The sequence below is a fragment of the Pistacia vera genome, unplaced genomic scaffold, assembly GCF_008641045.1.
Source record: "Pistacia vera cultivar Batoury unplaced genomic scaffold, PisVer_v2 Contig102, whole genome shotgun sequence".
Taxonomy (NCBI): domain Eukaryota; kingdom Viridiplantae; phylum Streptophyta; class Magnoliopsida; order Sapindales; family Anacardiaceae; genus Pistacia; species Pistacia vera.
Genome location: NW_022195050.1, coordinates 937,245 through 955,872, shown reverse-complemented (window position 1 = coordinate 955,872; position 18,628 = coordinate 937,245). Strand labels below are relative to the sequence as shown.

Genomic DNA, 18,628 nt, shown 5'->3' with positions numbered 1-18,628 from the left:
CTGACGATTGTGGCATTTCCGACATTTCACTTTCAAGCTCATCAAAAAGTACGAAAAAAAAACGTGGACGGCAGGATTCGAACCTGCGCGGGCAGAGCCCACATGATTTCTAGTCATGCCCGATAACCACTCCGGCACGTCCACCGCTTGGAAATGAGATTACAGTAAAATATTTAAATACAATTTTTTAATTTGATATTTCAAAGAAAATGTTCAAATATTCTCTAGTTAATACCTTGGCAACTTCTGTTAATCGTAAAGGTCAGAGCTAAGCGAAGTGAGAAACAGAACCATAAAGTTGAGTCTCTGGAGAAGACAAAGGTAACTTATTTTATTTTTTAATTCAAAAATTTTAGTAGTAAATTTTGTCGCTGAGTGAGATGAAATATATTTGCTGCATCTTTAGTCAGATTATTTAATTAATGTTGTTAATTATATTGTGTTGTATGATTTACAATTGGAAGTGAAAATGGCGGTGATTGTGTAAAGGCGTTGTCTGGTGAGTGAACTGGAAGTAGTTTTTTATTCTTTTCTGTTTTTGGAAGCAACGAAAGTGCTGCCAGGAAACATGCATTTGTGCTGACAAAGTGGATGCTTTTGAGTTTTTTGAAATTTAGTTGATGAATAGTTTCTTCGTAGCGTTGTAAATAGAGGGAGAGAGTTTATTGTATTTTTAATGTTAGTAAACATTAAACTTTAATTTTACCTGTCCTGAATTTTTGAGTTGAAATTGAGTGGAATTACATAGTAATTCCATTTAATTTTAGTTCTACAGTCCAATTCAATTCTGCCAAAGACAGCACAACGAAAATTCATTTTGCTCGAATAAGTGAATTTCCGCAAGTTAAGATCTTTCATGTATTGAATTTCATTCCTACAATTGCTTATAATATGGCTGAATTGATTTCTTTTCTTTATTTTTTCTCTATATATTGCTGTTTGAGGACATTTAGGATTGCAGCTTTGCATCTTTTGATTTATGTACTCTAATAGCATCACAAAATTCACAATGATGAGTATCTTTTGAGTTTTGGAACTTCATGTTTATGTTAAATCAGGATAGCAATCTCTGCTAAGTAGCGTATTGTCTAATATCTGTCTTTGGTGTACTTTTAGGTAAAAGTTTTTTTGACATGTCTGAATCAAGTGCAAAGTTGAGAAAAGGGGCTAATAAGAATCAGAAGCGAAATCTTCCTTCATGGATGAGTTCAAGTGAACACGGGAGCAAATCTCATGGAAAGAAGTCAACAGATGCTGCTAATGATGACGAGAAAGAAAAAACTGAAGAAACCAAACAAGCTAAAGGGCACGATAAAGCAGTCGGTGGAGGTAGTCCCTCTAATAAAACTGAACACAGCAAAAAATCTGCTGCTTCTAGTTCGAGTACTGCAAACTTCTCCAAACTTCTGGTGCTTAATTTTATTGGGTCTGTGAATTTGGTGTATTTTAGAGTTCGGTTTTGACATTACAGCTGATGTTATAATCTTTATTTGGGCAGGAAGGAGTTGTTTTTGTATTGTCAGGGTTTGTTAATCCAGAGAGAAGTATGTTGAGGTCACAGGCCATTGAGATGGGAGCAGCTTATCAAGCTGACTGGAACTCAGATTGCACGCTCTTGGTTTGTGCTTTTCCAAATACTCCAAAGTTCCGGCAAGTTGAGGCAGATTGTGGTACAATTATTTCGAAGGTGTGTGCTTTATTTGTTTAGTAATCCCTCTATATAAAGTAGGATTTGCATGTAAATGGCTTGAAATTTTTTACAAGCAAAGACAATTTTTTTTTTTTTTAATTTAAATTTCTTAAAATTGAAGCAAGATTTATGAATACTCTTTTCTGGCTCAGTTACTGCCATTTGCTTTATTAGCATTCATATAGGACCTCCTCACTTGTGGTTCTAATTTGAGGAAAAATTGAGAACTGTAACTCTTACTTTGCATGATTAGATTTGTTCTTTTGCTATGCGTTATATTTCATGCTCACTCCTTTTATGTGCTAGTTATTACAGAGGTTTCATACACCTTTCTCCAGCAGATGTCATGCAGAATGCTTGTTGAAAGCTTTATTTGAGTTAGACAGTGTTGATTGGCTCTGGTTTGCCATTTTTGTGGTACTGATCTAGGCTATCTAATCCAAGATAAATTGTATTGATATTGATAATGAGCCCTTAACTAGGTTCCCCATTCACTCATTCAAAAATCCCGAAAATGTACGTCTTAATTTGAAATGAAATATTCCTTGTTTTCACAAAGAATGAAATAATCACCTTTTGCTTTTTAACAGAAAGTTCTCAAGTTGTCATCTAGCAAATCTGTCAAGCTAAATCTAGTCTAGATGACAGGACTAGCTTTTCACCTTCTCTATACGATGCCCAACTTTATTTCCTCATTGCTGTGATGAGTCTTGATTGTTAAGTTATTACCTTATAATCATCTGATGACATCTGGTTTTTTTTTTGGTAAATTCTATTTTTGTTTCCTTAGGAATGGATAATAGAATGTTATAACCAGAAGAAGCTCGTTGATATTGAAAAGTTCCTTATGCATACTGGGAAACCATGGCGGAAAGGCAATATATCTCATAAAACTGGCGAAGGTAATACATGTGCGTACATTCATCTTTGGTGCATAAAATCTTGTCTGAAGAGTTTCGATTACCTTGTTGATGCATGCTTTTTCTCCCTTGTTTAGGGCATCTCTTTCATATAAATAGACAATGAAAGTTTCTTGCATAATGAACCTTTTTGGATGTATGAAGTAATTGAATGAGTTTTGGAAAGCCTTTTATGACGATGGAGCTTTATGAAGAGAATCCTTGTATCATTCTCTTCAGGTAGACAAGGATCCTGTTTATCTGGGATTATAAATGTTCTCTCCTTCCTCTTGCAAATCTGCTGTTTAGCAATTGCAGATAATGTATATGAGCAATTAACTCTTCTGACTCCCGAATCTTCACAAGTTGTCACTTGAACTTGTACATTTATATACTTTGCATACGCATCCAGGTCCTTTTTATCTCCTGATTGAACCCAGATGCTAAAGACCAGTGTTGAAGTCTAATTACTATTTGTTCTTTTCACTTTTTGTTTTTGGTTTGGGCATGCAGAAGAAAACCCATCTAAAAAATCTCAGAAGGTTGAAAAAGGATCAAAATTAATGCCAACCACCTCTTCATCCTCCAAGGTATTATTTGATTTTTACATGTTTGTATGATTATATCTATCTCTTTCCTCATTTTAATGTAATGCTGTTATCCTTACACATTAGTTTCAGAAACTAAAATGGTATATAGATAAGGTTGTATGTTAACAATCCATTTGCATTATCTTCTTTATTTACCAATGTTCATCTGTTTCTTCTGCCATATGTTTAGCAGAATAAGACATCTAATCCTGGCAAAGAGAGATTTTCTCCTTCTGAACTGAAAAGGTGGGCTGCTGATGATTTAAACAAAACCATCTTATGGCTAGAGAGTCAAGAGGAAAAGGTGATTGTCACTTGGTGTTTGTTTTCTAAGAAATTTATCCAATCACTAAATTATGATTTGTTGATTTTCTATAGTAACATTTCCCATGACATTATGTTAGGATTCCACATTGAAAGGGAAAAGGGTGGGCATGTGGGTTATAAAGGCTTGGGCACCCTCCTTTGGCAAGCCGGTTTTCCAAGGAGAGTTCTACCCAAGCTTATAAAAGACCCATGGCCCAGCCCAAATTGTTGAGTTATTAGAGTGGGTTCCTATCAATTGGTATCAGAGCATGATCCTACGCTTATGTGGCAGCGCACGCGTGGTTGGCTGACCTGTGGCAGGTTGACCTTGGGCCTGGGCTGCTACCCCGAGAAAGGGAATGGAGGCCCGAGAGAAAGGGGATCCGCATAGTCACCCAAGGGGTAAAGAGGCCGACTTGGACGTCGGTTCCAGAAGAATAGTGGAATGTTAGGATCCCACATTGGAAGGAAAAAGGGTGAGCATGTGGGTTATAAGGCTTGGGCACCCTCCCTTGGCAAGCCGGTTTTCCAAGTAGAGTTCTACCCAAGCCCATGAAAGACTCATGGCCCAGCCCAAATTGTTGAGTTATTGGAGTGGGTTCCTACCACATTACAACACAACTTCTTAACTTTGTGATTGTCCAAGTTTCTTGAAGTTTCATTTATTTAATTACTTTCTGTCAGTGAAGTCTTCTTCATCCCTTTTTCATTTTAACTTTTTAATACTTCACTATATTTTATGACCCTACCATGCATGCTATACATGGTATTGTTCTGTAAAAAGAAATAAAAGAAGAAAATGAACTTGAGTTGCTGAATCAAGCATTTAAACTTTTGAGTCATTACCAGTAACATATTTTAGGATTTGGAAAATATTATTTTCCTTTAATTATATGTATGAAGTTTAGAAAGGCGTGAAATCCCACTACTTGTATTGCCTTCTTAATTGGGTACAAGAGTTGCACCATGTTAAAGTGAACCTGATATAAGTCTTCCCTTTTTTGCAGCCAGAGGAAAGTGAAATAAAACAAATCGCTGCTGAAGGGATCTTAATTTGTATGCAAGATGCTATAGATTCTATTGAACAGAAGCAGGTATTGAGTTTTCTGATGATGCATTTTTCCTGTTAAAGAATGTGCACGATGTTCTGCATAACATATACCTCTCTCTGAGGAAAGTACTTGGAACACTATCCATGGACATAGATATTTACCCAGCAGACTTCAAGTTTATTGATTGTCACTTCTGATTTTTTTCTTTTTTTCATTTGAGAACTGGAGAAAATGCATTCAGTGTTCCACATCCTCCTTTTGACTGTGATTCAAAAGTACTACACTGGACTTCTGATTAGATAACTGTTCTAACTCAAGTTACATTGATTTTGAAGCACCTTTAAATCTCATGGTGCTCTAAACTTCTCATGGTTTAGTAGTGTATTATAGTCCCATGAGACATAAAGAGTTTTGAACAAGTGATGAGATCGTTGCTCTAATTGTCTTGCTACCAATTCAGCATAGGACTCTTGTACATGCCCTCCTTGGATTTTGCTGCCAAATAAGTTGTTATACTATGGAATCATGAAAACTCTTTTATCCTGCCGATTTTACTGAGTTGGTCTAGCTGGCAAGTTAGTCATATTGAGTCATTTTGACATACATTCCAATGCAACGTGGTGATTTACTAAGCTCAGTAACACCATCTTATAATGCATCTGTTAACTAAAGAATTTCGTATAGATTCTCTCAAGTTAGAAACTTGTCAGAAGTTAAAATCCTCACACCTCTTTACTGCCAACAATCTTTTTATAGTTGCCACTTCAGATATAGTCATACACTTAATTGGCTAAATTTTTTACAAATTATGGTTTTTTGGCAATTTAATTTAACTTTTGTCTGATACTCAGGGTGTGCAGCATATAATGGAGCAGTGGCAATGCATCCCTCGTGTGGTCCAGGAGCTTGCTAAGCTGGAGGGCAAGGGTTCAGCTGCACTTTCAAATGGAGATCTTTGTAGTCAGGCGAAGGCCTGGAAACAAATATACGAGGAGGAACTACAGAGGTTAGACAGTGACTCTGTGTCAAAGAAGCAAAAGCAAAAGACAAATGAAAGTGAAAGTGAAAGGAGCAACAATGGCAGATCGACAGCAACTCGAAGTGATGCAGCTGGGTATGACAGCGATGAAACCATTGAAATGACAGAAGAAGAAATAGAACTTGCTTACAAAAATGTGACTTCCTAAGATAGCGGTAAGGGCAGACCAAATTTTTGTGTATACAAGTTTGAAGAAGGCTTGTGATACTGGTGTTACTTCACTGCAGGTGAATGTTTTTAACAGAAAAAAAAAAAAAAAAAGGTCCTAAAACATTTAGAAATATGAAAAACGACCGATCGCTTTGTCAATTTTACATCTGACCATTTAACAATCTCCAGAAGTGGTCAGTTTAGTCATATTTTGAACATTCCGGAGATGAACTCTTGAAGTAAGTTAAAACATTTTGGGCATTTCTTTCCCCTTGAATCAATAATTATTTATTATAATAACAACCAGGTAATGAATATTGTTGATAAAATGTTATATGTTAATGAATAAGATTGTATATTGTCACATATGATCCATTTGATGTATGATGTTGAATGTCACTCTTCGTTTAAGATAAGAGAATATTCAAAGTGGATGAAATTTTGGTTTATTATGATCTATGATATAATTGATTAGAATCTTTGAAGATATTTCGTTTGTCTGTTTTTGGTCTTTCAAGTCTTTAAAGTTTGTATCTTGCTTCTCTTTTGAGTTTTGTGTTCTTTTACTTAATTTCTAATTTCATAAGTTTTACTTGAACTTTTTATCATGTTTTGTTTGCTAAATAATTAATTAATTGGCGAAACTCCTTTCATCGCGAGGGTATTGCCATTTACATAAAAAATATTTGAGGTTTTTTTTTTTTTTTTTTTTTTTTTTTTTTGTAGTAATATTTAGAGAGGGAGATGTAAATGTTTTAATTTAAACCCATTAACTAAATATAAATATATAAAAAGGGATAGTCTTTTTAACTTTATCTATACATTATACACAATTTTTTTTATTTTTTTTTCTTTTGGGGTGACGGGTGTTCGGATCAGTTTTCGATTGCCTCAATTAATCTCTCAAGGCTTTAAAGTTGACAATGGGGTAAATCTGGTTCAATGGTCACCCATTTTAGCAATTCAGGTGAGTCAAACTCAAAATTTCTTGAGTAATACACTTAAGAATCTTAGTTGATCGTTGGACTACTCAATGGTGGTTCATTATACACAATTTCCATCCATCTAAACTTTTAACTTACAAAATATGAATTTTTATCATTGTTCATTATAATAAAAATAAATCCAAAGTTAATAGAAAAATAATCAAAATCCCAAATTTTGAAGGGTGTGTTTGTTTTATTATTTTAAGAAGTATTTTTGAAAAAGTTGAATTGAGTTATTATTATATGATTTGAATTTGAAAATGTGTTAGATAAAATTATTTTTTAATTTCTTATATTTGTTAATTTAGTTAAACATTCTCCACCCCTTAAATGTCGGACGGTCGGCCATCCATTGTTGAGAATAAATGGGTGGATTAAGATGTTTTTGTTAAATTATAAATTTTTTTTTTTTTGTTGAGAGTGTTTAATTAAATTAACAAATTTAGAGATTTAAAATAGTTGAATAAGATAGGGTAAAAATATTTCTTCCAGTCTCAACAATACAATAAATAGACAATGAACTCATTTCATTTATCCACCAAAAATCATATATACATAATAATCTGCCCAAAACATAATACATTTATCAAATACTAAAATACATTTTTATTAAACATTATAAATATATTTGTTCTTGAATAAAATTCACAAAAAATCAAAAACGTCTTTTAATAATTATTTATATAAATTTTTTTGACTAAAAATAAATTAAAAAAAAAAGAAAAAGAAAAAGAAAAGAAAAGTAAGCATAACAGTGTCAAACTGTGAATATTAACACAATCAAGGGGCCTTTTAACCCATTTTCAACCTTACTTCTTCATCTCTCTTTCTCTCTCTTTCTTTCTTCAGCTTATTGTTCACAGTAGGGTTGCAGCAGATAAACGCCACCACTTCACTGCTCTCACCAGTCTCTCTCTCTCTCACAACACTAAACCAAGCCGGTCTAACCAAACTCTCTCTCTCTTTCAAAGCTTCATCTCCCTCGCAATGGGCGCCTCTCTCCCTCCCAAAGAGGCTAACCTCTTTAAACTCATCGTCGTACGCCTCTCCACTCCACTTCACTATCTATTTTTTTTTCTCTTTATTCATATCTGGTTATAATATTTTCGTTTGTATGGTTGTTTTTGTTTAGTTTGATTTTCGGTCGTTTTTGTAATGTAAAACCCTAATTCTTTGATGAGTTGTTGGAGAATCGGGAGTGTTTGTCTGTTTATTGGGTTGGATGTTTTAGGGTGAATGGATTAATGGGTTAGTTTTCTTTTGTTTAATCGAATTGACAACTTAGCTCATAGTTTGATTTAGTGTATTGGGTCTCTTTGTTTTTTCTGAATTTAGTTTCACTCTAGTGAGAGAAAGCTTGGATTTTTGGTTTTTTGGATATTCAGCTGTTGAATATTTTTTATGAGTTAATGTTAAGCTGTGGTGTGTTCTTCCTTTTCTTTTTTATTTTTCATTTGCTTGGCTTCATTTTTGTTGATTGATAAGGATTGAGGTGACTTAAGGAAAATGATTCAGAATGGTTTGGTTTATATGCATATTTTATGTAATCTAAATATAGATGAAAAACCGTCGCATTATATACTATGTATGATGGTATAAGCTTGGGGTTCTATTATGGTGCAAAATTTGTACCTTTGAATTTTACCATACAAAGTGAGCTTAGAACTCAAAATGCAAATTCTAATTCTTTTAGGTTGCTTTTGGAATTCAGTTAAGAGCAGCATTCTTTGTGTGCCATTTTTTGTCCGAATTGACTGTTTTCTTTTGCTAACTTTTTGCAGTTTAAATTTATGTGGTGTCTTGTTAGGTTTACGTATTGTTAGTGGACATCAAAGTTTTATCATTGTCCTGTATTGATTTCATGCGATATGGAAAGCAAATTTTTTATGTTTATTAAGCCTTTGGCAGTCTTACTTTAGCTATGGTATTTCTATAGTGTCTAACTGTTTTTGTGTGTGATTTATACATTTATCTTTGTACCTGTTTCCATCTTGAGGGGTAATGTACTATTTTTTAACTGAGTCATACTTTTTGCATCCAGAAATCATATGAAACTAAACAATATAAGAAGGGATTGAAGGCAGCCGATGCTATACTGAAAAAGTTTCCAGATCATGGAGGTATTTTGTTGAGTATTTGAATTTATTTGAGAGTCATATAATGCGAGAAAAAGGCGGCTGATGCTATATAGTCGATTTATTTTCTTAATTTATATGTCTTCTTATAAATCTGTCTGCTCTTCTGGTTGTCAGAAACGCTATCCATGAAGGGGTTGACATTGAATTGCATGGACCGCAAGTCTGAAGCATATGAGCTTGTCCGTGTGGGAGTGAAGGTTGTGTTCTTTGTCTATTGTAACATTAAACATTCTTGCTTTTTTCAAAATCATTGCCTTTCAATGTATTGACCTTAATATGTGTCTTAATGCAGAATGACATCAAGAGTCATGTTTGCTGGCATGTCTATGGTCTCTTGTATCGGTCTGACAGAGAATATAGAGAGGCAATCAAATGCTATAGGAATGCATTGAGAATAGATCCAGACAATATTGAAATACTGCGGGACCTGTCCCTGTTGCAGGTATGAGTTTTTTGCTGTATTAAATCTTCTCATGCTTCTATGTTGATGTCTTATGAGTTATGTCGATGTTTCGCAATTAGAGTAGCAACATGGGTTTTGTTTCCTCAAATGTGTTGGTCAAACTTAGCAAATTGACTCTATTATGAGACGAACGTCTTAAGTCTAATATCCTTTGTAATGTCCTGTACTTTTCCTAGTTTTCCTTCTATGTTTAAAATGTATTTTTTTCTTAAAATTATTTTTGGCTGATGAAAGAATTTAACTTTCACAATGCAGGCACAGATGCGGGATCTGGCAGGATTTGTTGAGACTAGACAACAACTTCTGACTTTGAAACCAAATCATCGCATGAACTGGATTGGGTTTGCAGTTGCCCATCATTTAAACTCCAAGTATGATTTGATCCTTGTTTTTGAATTTTTTTTGTGCTACTACTTCTCTATGTAATTTATGCATATATTGGTGATTTGGTAGTTGCTACATTGATGGTAAAACAATTTGTTTGGTTGATATATGGTTGGTATGTTGTGACTTGCATCACCTGTTAGAAACCATTGTATTACCCCTAAAGAGGTATTGACATTAGAATACGATAAAAACATAATGTTATATACCAATCCTTATATTTTAATATGAAATATATATCTTTTCAATTCAGAGATTGGAATACTGAGAAAATCAATATCTATCCGTGTATTTATTTTTTTCAATAGTGTATTAGTTCAGCACAGGATATCAAAGAACTTCCATTATTGGTGCTAGCTTATGAACGATTGTTTTGCATAATTTACCTTTTGTGGTGATTGTTGATGCAAAAATGCCTTGGGGGTCTCTCATAGTATTAATTGATATTATGTATTATTATTTCATTGTTTCCTCTTTGTAGATGCTACAATTCTACATATCTCCAAGATTTTTTTACCTTATAGCATTATTCACCGATCTCTGTTTAAATGATTTCTTAATTAGTGTACCGTGCTGCATTTACCTCTGATTCTTTCTTTGGCATGTCTACACTAATCATGTTACCTTTTACTTTATGCTCTTAAATAACAACTATCCTTTGGTTGTTTACCTAGTGGTTCCAAAGCAGTTGAAATTCTAGAAGCGTATGAGGGGACTCTTGAAGACGATTATCCTCCTGATAACGAACGTTGTGAGCATGGTGAAATGCTGTTGTACAAGGTATCAAGAAACATGTGTATATATATTTTTTGTGAGTCCAGCTACCTTTTTTTGCTTCACTGCATGATGTTGGCCTTTTTTACGAGGATTTTCTCTGTTATAGATGTATGGCTAAGATAAAAGCACTGCCCTTATAGGTAGTTGTGTCTGAATTTTACAGTTATTTCTAAAATAAAAAAAAAGTCCTTAATTGTATTCTTGGACTATATAATGTTAAAAAGTCTTGAGTTTTCATATTCATATCTGTGGTGCTGTCAAAATTTTTTGATGGTCATATGCGAATGATATTCTTCTGCAGATATCTTTGTTAGAAGAGTGTGGCTCCCTTAAGAGAGCTCTTGAGGAGTTGCACAAGAAAGAGTTAAAAATTGTACGTGCGTGTTCTTACTTACATGTTTATTTTTTGAAAATTTTAAGTTCTGAACATAGGGATATTGAGATGTTGACCATTTGTGTTCGTGGCATATAGGTTGACAAATTGGCTTACAAAGAGCAAGAGGTTTCTCTTTTAGTGAAGCTTGGTCTCCTAGAAGAAGCTGCTAAGTTGTACAGGGTGTTACTCTCCATGAATCCCGACAATTATAAGTATGGCTTACAACATTACTCTCCATTTTTAACTTAAAGAAACACTGATTTAGGAGAGTGTGCAAAGTAATTACAAAGAGCATGTATGTTTAATATCTTGGCTTGTACTTCCAATTTTAACAAGTGAGCAAGTTATTATCTTTTCCAGATATTATGAAGGCCTGCAAAAATGTGTTGGGCTGTATTCTGAAAATGGAAACTATTCTTCTGATGAAATTGACCAATTAGATTCCTTATACGAATCCCTTGGGCAGCAATACACTTGGTCATCTGCTGTGAAGGTGACACTACCCCTTGGTTCATGTTTCTTGGGAGAATGACTATTTCTTCCCTTTTCTTTGCAGTTCAAATTTAATGTTAGTTTGGTATATTGTAAAGCTTGTTGATTGGGCTGAAAGTACTTCTTTGTGATTATTACTACATTTGAGCTGCTATCTAGAATGGGAAGTGTATGTTTGATGGTGTGTGTCTGATTATTTTCGTTTGTTAGCTCATAAGGGAGACATGCCTTATGATTTTATGGTTTTGTTAGAAGTTAGTTTGTGTGGATAGATTACTATACATTGGGGTACGTTTTGCTTATGCCACATAATAAGACTTGCTCTCAAGTAGACCTCTACTTTGCTCATATATGATTTTTATTCATTAGCTAAGTTGCGATCACCCTCTTAGTAAATTAAAGGATTAGAGGATTTAAAATATTGTTGTGTAGAAGCATACAAGTACCATAATGTGTCTCTCCATGTGTATCTGATAACCATGCATGTAAGTGGATATTAAAAAGAGGTTATTAATTGCATTATTGAATTTCATTTGAAGCAGAGGGATGAAGTTATTAGGTTGTAATGTTTCTAGCAGTTTCAAATGGACAGTTAATAATTTGACTTCTCTATGGTTATACAATCTTTGAGACTTAAAGGAAAATATATTTTGCTTTATTGATATATTTATTATTACTTTGTTTGTGGTCTGTGCTTTCACTACTGGCTTTGTTTGTCCTACATGTAACAGTAGTGCTACTGCTGCAAGTTCTATAGATCTGTTGAACCACGTCTTCCTTTTCTTTTAACTAAAGCATATTTTCCAAATATAATACTCAGAAAATTTTAGAAAGTTGAGTCTGATCATGAACTTGCATGGGATATTGTAGTGTTAAGAGAAGATAAAACATTTAGTCAATGAAGATGCATGCTATTGTTTCTTGTTTCATTGGTCTTAGTGTTTTGGCATTGTCAGCATTTTCATTGCCATCATCATTATCATTACAAGCTAGCTTATTTATAAAATATGATGATTTTTTCTTGTGTCACATTGTCATTTTCATTTGTGTTTTCATTACAGAGAATTCCGCTTGATTTTCTACAAGGTGACAAGTTTAGGGAAGCTGCATTCAATTATATTAGGCCCCTCCTAACCAAGGTATTCATGGTTATATTTTGTGCAGTTTTGTTTGGTCTCCTAGTTTCCAGGATAAAATAATCAGTTATCATTTTGTGATGTTAGGGAGTTCCTTCATTGTTCTCTGATCTTTCTCCTTTATACGGTCAACCTGGCAAGGTTAGTGTGATGATTTTTCCCCTAGTTTTTCAATTTAAGTGTTAATTTGAAACTTCATCAGAAGTTGTAAAACTTGGGTTGTTTGGTTAGAAAAATTATCTGATTGTGTTTCCTGCTTTGATGACTCTTACACAGGCAGACATTCTTGAGCATCTTATTCTTGAGTTGGAGCATTCAATTAGGACAACTGGGAGATGCCCTGGGAGGTAATATATATTTGAGGCTGTTGTGTTGATTGTAGTGAGTGCTGACAGAATCATCTGTAGTAGAAATGACTCATCTGTAAAATGGGAGAAAAGCCTCTGAATTTTTATCGCATATTTGATGTAAAACCTTCTGACTAACAATTTTATTTCAAGTGCAGGGAAGAAAAAGAGCCCCCTTCAACACTTATGTGGACTTTGTTCTTCTTAGCTCAGGTTGACCATAGTGTATTTAATCTTTGTCTTTGTGTGGAGTTTTCCTCTGAATTTACATTTAGCTTTTATGATGATGCAGCATTATGACAGGCGAGGCCAATATGATGTTGCTCTGTCAAAAATAGATGAGGCTATAGAACACACTCCTACTGTGATTGATTTGTACTCGGTCAAGGTTTGTACCAATTGGTCTTTGATATTTATTTATTTATTGCTAGCCTTGAAGGCTCTCTTTCATTTTTATCTCTTCTGTTGATTTATAGTTGCTTTTTTTGAGTACTTTCGTTGTTTTCATAACTTGCCGAAGAGTTTATCCTAGTAATTATTTTGATGTGATGAGGTTATCAATATATTCAAGCATGGTTATGTAAATGTGAATGGCTCAAGAAGACACAAGTCAATAACCAAGTAGAAATTGCTGGAATGTCCTTAATTTTGATTGAGTCTAATATAGCAATTACCTTTTTTCTTTTTGTTTAGAGTCGGATATTGAAGCATGCGGGTGATTTGGCTGCGGCTGCTGCATTGGCAGATGAAGCTAGGTGTATGGATCTTGCAGATAGATATGTAAATAGTGAATGTGTAAAGCGTATGCTACAAGCTGATCAGGTTTGCTCTAATTTCATCTTCTTTTATCAACGTAGAAATTTCTTATAATCATTGAATTTTAGTGCTTTCTGCTAGTATTTTTCCTCTGTTGACCATGCTTTACATAAATGTCTGTTCTGAAGGTGGCTTTGGCAGAAAAAACTGCTGTATTATTCACAAAAGATGGAGATCAACACAACAACCTTCATGACATGCAGTGCATGTGGTCTGTCTACTTACTGCATGACTCTGGTTATTGTGTTAAGTGAACAATATGGTTAATTTTTCTAATTGCCGTTAAAATATTCTAATTATGTAAGGTATGAACTTGCTTCTGGTGAAAGCTACTTCCGCCAATGTGATCTTGGGCGGTCTTTGAAGAAATTTTTAGCTGTGGAGAAGCACTACGCTGATATTACTGAAGATCAATTTGACTTCCATTCTTATTGCTTAAGGAAAATGACTCTACGTGCCTATGTGGAGATGCTCAAATTTCAAGATCGGTTGCATTCACATGCTTATTTTCACAAAGCTGCAGTCGGAGCTATCAGGTGAACTATTAGGGCTGTAAACAAGATTTTGATGATTTGTGGTGACTTGTTATGCTTTTCACCTAGGCCTGTGGATGCGTATGCACTCTAAAACTCACACCTTCTTATGTGAAGGTTTATGGTCTAGTCTTAGTCTTTGATTTCAATAGGTTGCAAAAAATGCCTCAGTTAGCCTCTGCTCTTCATACCAGTCATCTCCTGAAGGTAACTGGCTGGTGTTGTAAGATGAAGATGTGTGTTATGTCATGGTGTATAAATATCTTGTTCTTGGTTTTGGCATAGTTAGAGGTGACTTGGTTTCTTTTTGTCTTTTTCTTTTTATCTGGCTTGGCGTCTCTTATAATGTTGTGATCCTTCTTTTTCAAGATCCAGTTTTGGGTATCTGGTTAAAGAAGATTAGCTAAATTTAGTTTGGTAACAAAATATCCTCACATATGCGTTGTTGTCCAAATTTCACTGAAATTTCTAGTCATTTAAGCTGTGTTGGTTGGCGGCCTACATAAGTTTTCATAATCATCTCAAATTTTGCTGTTGTACTATTGTCCTTTCATACATTTAAAAGTCCAGATTTTCTTGGATCAATGAACCCTTTGAAGAATTTTTGTCCTGTCATTGTATTTATGTTGGTTTAATTTTGAAGTGCAGATGCTATATAAAATTGTATGATTCTCCTCCGAAGTCAACCAATGAAGAAGATGATGATAAGGCGAACTTGCTTCCTTCTCAGAAAAAGAAACTGAAGCAAAAACAGCGTAAGGCTGAAGCCCGAGCTAAAAAAGTAAGTTTCTCTTGCTTCTTCTGTTTACTCATTATTTCAATGAAATTCATTTGTAATGCTTTGCCTTTTTCAGGAGGCAGAGATAAAAAATGAAGAATCTAGTTCTAGTGGTGTCTCCAAGTCTGGCAAACGACATGTGAAACCTGTTGATCCAGATCCACACGGAGAGAAGCTGTTGCAGGTTATTTAAGACTTATTAATATAACTGCAAAAAATTGTATAACCTTATTTAGATATATAACAGCTGGCTCTTGTGAATTCATTTATGTAGGTTGAAGATCCATTGTTGGAAGCTACAAAATACTTGAAATTGCTTCTGAAGAACTCGCCTGATTCTTTGGAAACACACTTGCTTTCTTTTGAAGTAAATATAAGAAAGCAGAAGATTCTGCTTGCCTTTCAGGTATTTTCTGGCTTGCACTTATTATTTTTCTTTCTTTCTTTTTTTCATACCTAGAAATCCCTCAGTCTTTCTATTTATGTTACTGTGATATCTTTTTTGTTCTGCCAGTTAAAATATTTGTATAATTAGCATATAAACAAGTTATAGGAAGTACTAGTAAGGTATAATAGCTCCTCCTAAACCCTTCATACATACACATATCTCTTGGCCCCCTGTTCCCTCTACAATTTATTTATAGTGGAACATTACCTTGTTCATTTTGTATATTGATAAGGTTGACATATCAATTGGGATCTGTTAGCCTCATACCTTCTAGTTAAATGATGTTTTTGAATTTATGTTTCTCAATGGTTGCACTTAAATTACTTTGTCATGCTTTCCTTGTTTGTACTCTTCTTTTTCTGTAGGCTGTAAAGCAATTGTTAAGGTTGGATGCTGAGAATCCCGAATCACATTGCTGCTTGGTATGTATTATATATATTGAATAACTTAACTAACTTGCAGCTTTTTATGTTGGTATATAAAACTGCTCTGAGATAAATCTACCAACTCCATTAGATTGTGCTGTTTATAGAATAGATATAATTTTACTTAATGCATCATTCAATACCATCAGAGTACCAAGATCTCTTTATTTTATCTGTGATGATTCAAACTTAATGTATGTGTATGTAGATTAGATTCTTCCATACAGTAGACTTGATGAGTGCTCCTGTGACTGATGCTGAGAAACTCATTTGGAGTGTCCTAGAAGCAGAGCGGCCGGCTATCAGGTTCTCTTTGATTTTTCTTTGGTGATGTGGGTGTTATCGAGGATAAATGGTGTATCTTATTATTTGATCCATGGTAATTTTCTTTTTTCCTTTCTTCTGTAGTCAATTGCAGGACAAATCTCTGATTGAGGCGAACAAGTTTTTCCTTCATAAACATGAAGGTACTGTCCACCTTATGTAATATACAAAAACAATTATTCTCTACCTACTTGTGTAGCATTGCCATGGTGACCTTGTTAATATTGTTTGCAGATTCGTTGATGCATAGAGTTGCAGCTGCAGAAATGCTATATGTACTTGAACCTAGCAAAAAATCTGAAGCTATTAAATTAATTGAAGATACAACCAACAACTTGGTTCCAACGTAATGCTTTCTAATACGTAACATAGTCTTTTCTTTTATATCTCTTCTTTGCATATCTTTATCAGAGTTGATTGTTGAACCCTGTCTTTTGTTATTCTAGTAATGGAGCACTTGGACCAGTCAAGGAATGGAAACTCAAAGACTGCATTGCAGTCCACAATCTCCTTAAAAATGTTCTTGCAGACCAAGATGCTGCATTGAGTAAGTATCGGATTGTTTATACTATATAAGAAACATCTAGTTAAAACATTTAAAAAAGAAAAAAATTTGCCATGCATGGTTGTGATTATTATTTTTACTGGTTCTTAAGATGTGTTATTTTAATGTATTTTTGTGTTTTCTTGCTGTCTGAAGCACTAATTACCATTGAACATTGAGCAGTCTTATGGGCATGTTTCTGGCTTTTGGCCTTTTTAATTTATTGTATTTGCGTACCTACATGTTTCCTCCTTTTGCTTCACACTCTAATGTTAGAAATTCCTATCTAGTTAGATACTCTTTGCCGATTAACTGTCAACTTTAATAAATTTTATTTCCATTTACTTTACAGTTAAATTTCATTTCCTCTGATCCATTACGATCAATGTTATCAATTCTGTTTTAGAGCCCAAATGATCATTGAATTAACACCAATATAATTCAACTGTCCTTGAATTAAATCATGAAATTGATTGAGTCATAATGTTGCTTTTTCTGAGCTGGTAAAGGACATATTAATGTCAAGCCTTTTTCTGAAATTTAAGTCTCAGGGCATGGCTCGTTTGCAGCATTGAAACATTTTTCGTGCTTGTTATATTACTCTTTGTTTTCCCTCCATCTGCATTCTCATCCAATTCTATTCTGTTTTCTCTTTATAGAAGATTGAACCAGTTCAAACTTGGATCGGTGAACTATTATTTCCAATGTTAGAAATACTTGAGTCTAGTTAGGAAATTTTGCAATTTGTCTTACTCGACTGTTATCTATTGCTATGTTTCCTGTATTTCAATCTCCCAGTTAAGTTATTTGATAAATATTTGAGAAGCATATATGCCATATGAAGAAATTTCTTAAGCTGAGTATTCATATGCTATAATGGTAACTTGGATACAAGAAATACTAATCATCTTTGGTACTTAAAAACCTTTTTTTTTTTTCTGTTGCAGGATGGAAAGTGCGTTGTGCTGAGTATTTCCCATATTCAACCTTTTTTGAAGGCAACTGTGCTGGCAAGTCCACCATAGCGCACAATGAAACATTAGTAAACCCTGAAAATGGTGGTGCAATCCATAATGGAGTTAATCAAAGTGCAGATGCCATTGCATCAAATGGAAAACTCGAGGCATTCAAGGACCTGACAATTGGAACATAATGTTGAATGCATTTAGAATCTGACATACCTGCAATTCCAGCATATGTTGAGTGGTTAATCATATATAACTAAGGTGCAGCTCAAAGATATACCCAGAGGAGAACAGTCTGCTGCTATTGGAGGATCATTCTGAGGTCTTGTTTGAGTCACCAATCCTTTCTACCTATTGCACTAGGATTAAATTTTCGTTTTTCTACTTGGCCTGATAGTGAATTGCATTCCTTCGCAAATGTGTATAATTTCTTTTTATTGTGTTTTAGGTTTGATATCTTTATTTACTCACTATTTGGTGAGATCCTATAGATCCTAGAGAAACGATGGCTCCATGGTTTTGCACCAATACTTAAGCTTATTCTGTGTTTTAGGGCTACGGGGAAGCATTATAGATTTTTTTTTCTCTCTTTTCGGGCCCAACAATGGGTCAAATTAGAACAAAAGCTGGTAGATCTGATTTTCAGAGCATGTTGTACTTTTCCCATTTCATTAACCGTTTATCATGTATAAACATTACATTGTGAAAAATTTTGCGAATGAATTCATGTCAAGCCACAATAATCAGTTTTGGTGTTGCTTGTAATTTTATTTTTTTGTACTGCCCTAGTTTCTGCCTTTTGCTTTTTCATTCTAGTAACAATGTGCATTATATGGTTGCAAACTTCCAATTCTGAAAATTTTGTGAATCCAGAAAACAATATTGCCTATAATAATTAAGTGCTGTTTGCTGTAGCTCACACAACAAGCTTTGTATCAAATTTGGGGTAAAAATGGTTGCAAAAATGAAG

At 34.2% G+C, this 18,628-nt stretch overlaps 2 protein-coding genes and 1 non-coding gene across 5 annotated transcripts; 2 read left to right on the top strand and 1 right to left on the bottom strand.

Moving 5' to 3' along the window:
• Positions 1-62: 62 nt before the first annotated feature.
• TRNAS-AGA lies at positions 63-144 on the bottom strand. Its single transcript has one exon. It is a non-coding gene; the product is annotated as a tRNA-Ser (tRNA).
• Positions 145-247: 103 nt separating this feature from the next.
• LOC116120296 (DNA-repair protein XRCC1) lies at positions 248-5,837 on the top strand. Of its 3 annotated transcripts, none has more exons than XM_031406388.1 (8): positions 248-321; positions 1,117-1,409; positions 1,499-1,687; positions 2,481-2,592; positions 3,103-3,179; positions 3,373-3,483; positions 4,493-4,579; positions 5,389-5,837. In XM_031406388.1, the coding sequence occupies exons 2-8, from the start codon at positions 1,134-1,136 to the stop codon at positions 5,722-5,724; spliced, it is 1,188 nt and encodes a 395-aa protein (XP_031262248.1). In that variant the 5' UTR covers positions 248-321; positions 1,117-1,133; the 3' UTR covers positions 5,725-5,837. The 3 variants fall into 3 exon arrangements, with proteins under 3 accessions (XP_031262248.1, XP_031262137.1, XP_031262189.1); XM_031406277.1 differs by having other exon boundaries at positions 3,370-3,483; XM_031406329.1 differs by lacking the exon at positions 248-321 and adding an exon at positions 381-499 and having other exon boundaries at positions 3,370-3,483.
• A 1,689-nt stretch (positions 5,838-7,526) lies between these two features.
• Positions 7,527-18,428, top strand: LOC116118823 (N-terminal acetyltransferase A complex auxiliary subunit NAA15). The gene is made up of 26 exons (XM_031404815.1): positions 7,527-7,750; positions 8,754-8,832; positions 8,965-9,047; positions 9,143-9,292; positions 9,569-9,684; positions 10,372-10,477; positions 10,776-10,847; positions 10,947-11,062; positions 11,211-11,343; positions 12,404-12,481; positions 12,566-12,619; positions 12,755-12,825; positions 12,984-13,038; positions 13,118-13,213; positions 13,519-13,647; positions 13,770-13,852; positions 13,947-14,177; positions 14,823-14,955; positions 15,029-15,136; positions 15,227-15,358; positions 15,766-15,822; positions 16,034-16,131; positions 16,234-16,292; positions 16,384-16,495; positions 16,596-16,696; positions 17,641-18,428. The coding sequence occupies exons 1-26, from the start codon at positions 7,700-7,702 to the stop codon at positions 17,844-17,846; spliced, it is 2,709 nt and encodes a 902-aa protein (XP_031260675.1). The 5' UTR covers positions 7,527-7,699; the 3' UTR covers positions 17,847-18,428.
• The last annotated feature ends 200 nt before the right edge of the window (positions 18,429-18,628 follow it).

Excerpts from the sequence above, each read along its gene's own strand:
- LOC116120296 (XM_031406277.1), top strand. The coding sequence starts at position 1,134 with ATGTCTGAATCAAGTGCAAAGTTGAGAAAAGGGGCTAATAAGAATCAG. Across the intron at positions 1,410-1,498 it reads CAAACTTCTCCAAACTTCTG|GAAGGAGTTGTTTTTGTATT; the intron begins GTGCTTAATTTT and ends TTATTTGGGCAG. Across the intron at positions 1,688-2,480 it reads GTGGTACAATTATTTCGAAG|GAATGGATAATAGAATGTTA; the intron begins GTGTGTGCTTTA and ends TTGTTTCCTTAG.
- LOC116118823 (XM_031404815.1), top strand. The coding sequence starts at position 7,700 with ATGGGCGCCTCTCTCCCTCCCAAAGAGGCTAACCTCTTTAAACTCATC. Across the intron at positions 7,751-8,753 it reads ACCTCTTTAAACTCATCGTC|AAATCATATGAAACTAAACA; the intron begins GTACGCCTCTCC and ends TTTTGCATCCAG. Across the intron at positions 16,132-16,233 it reads GCAGAGCGGCCGGCTATCAG|TCAATTGCAGGACAAATCTC; the intron begins GTTCTCTTTGAT and ends TTTCTTCTGTAG.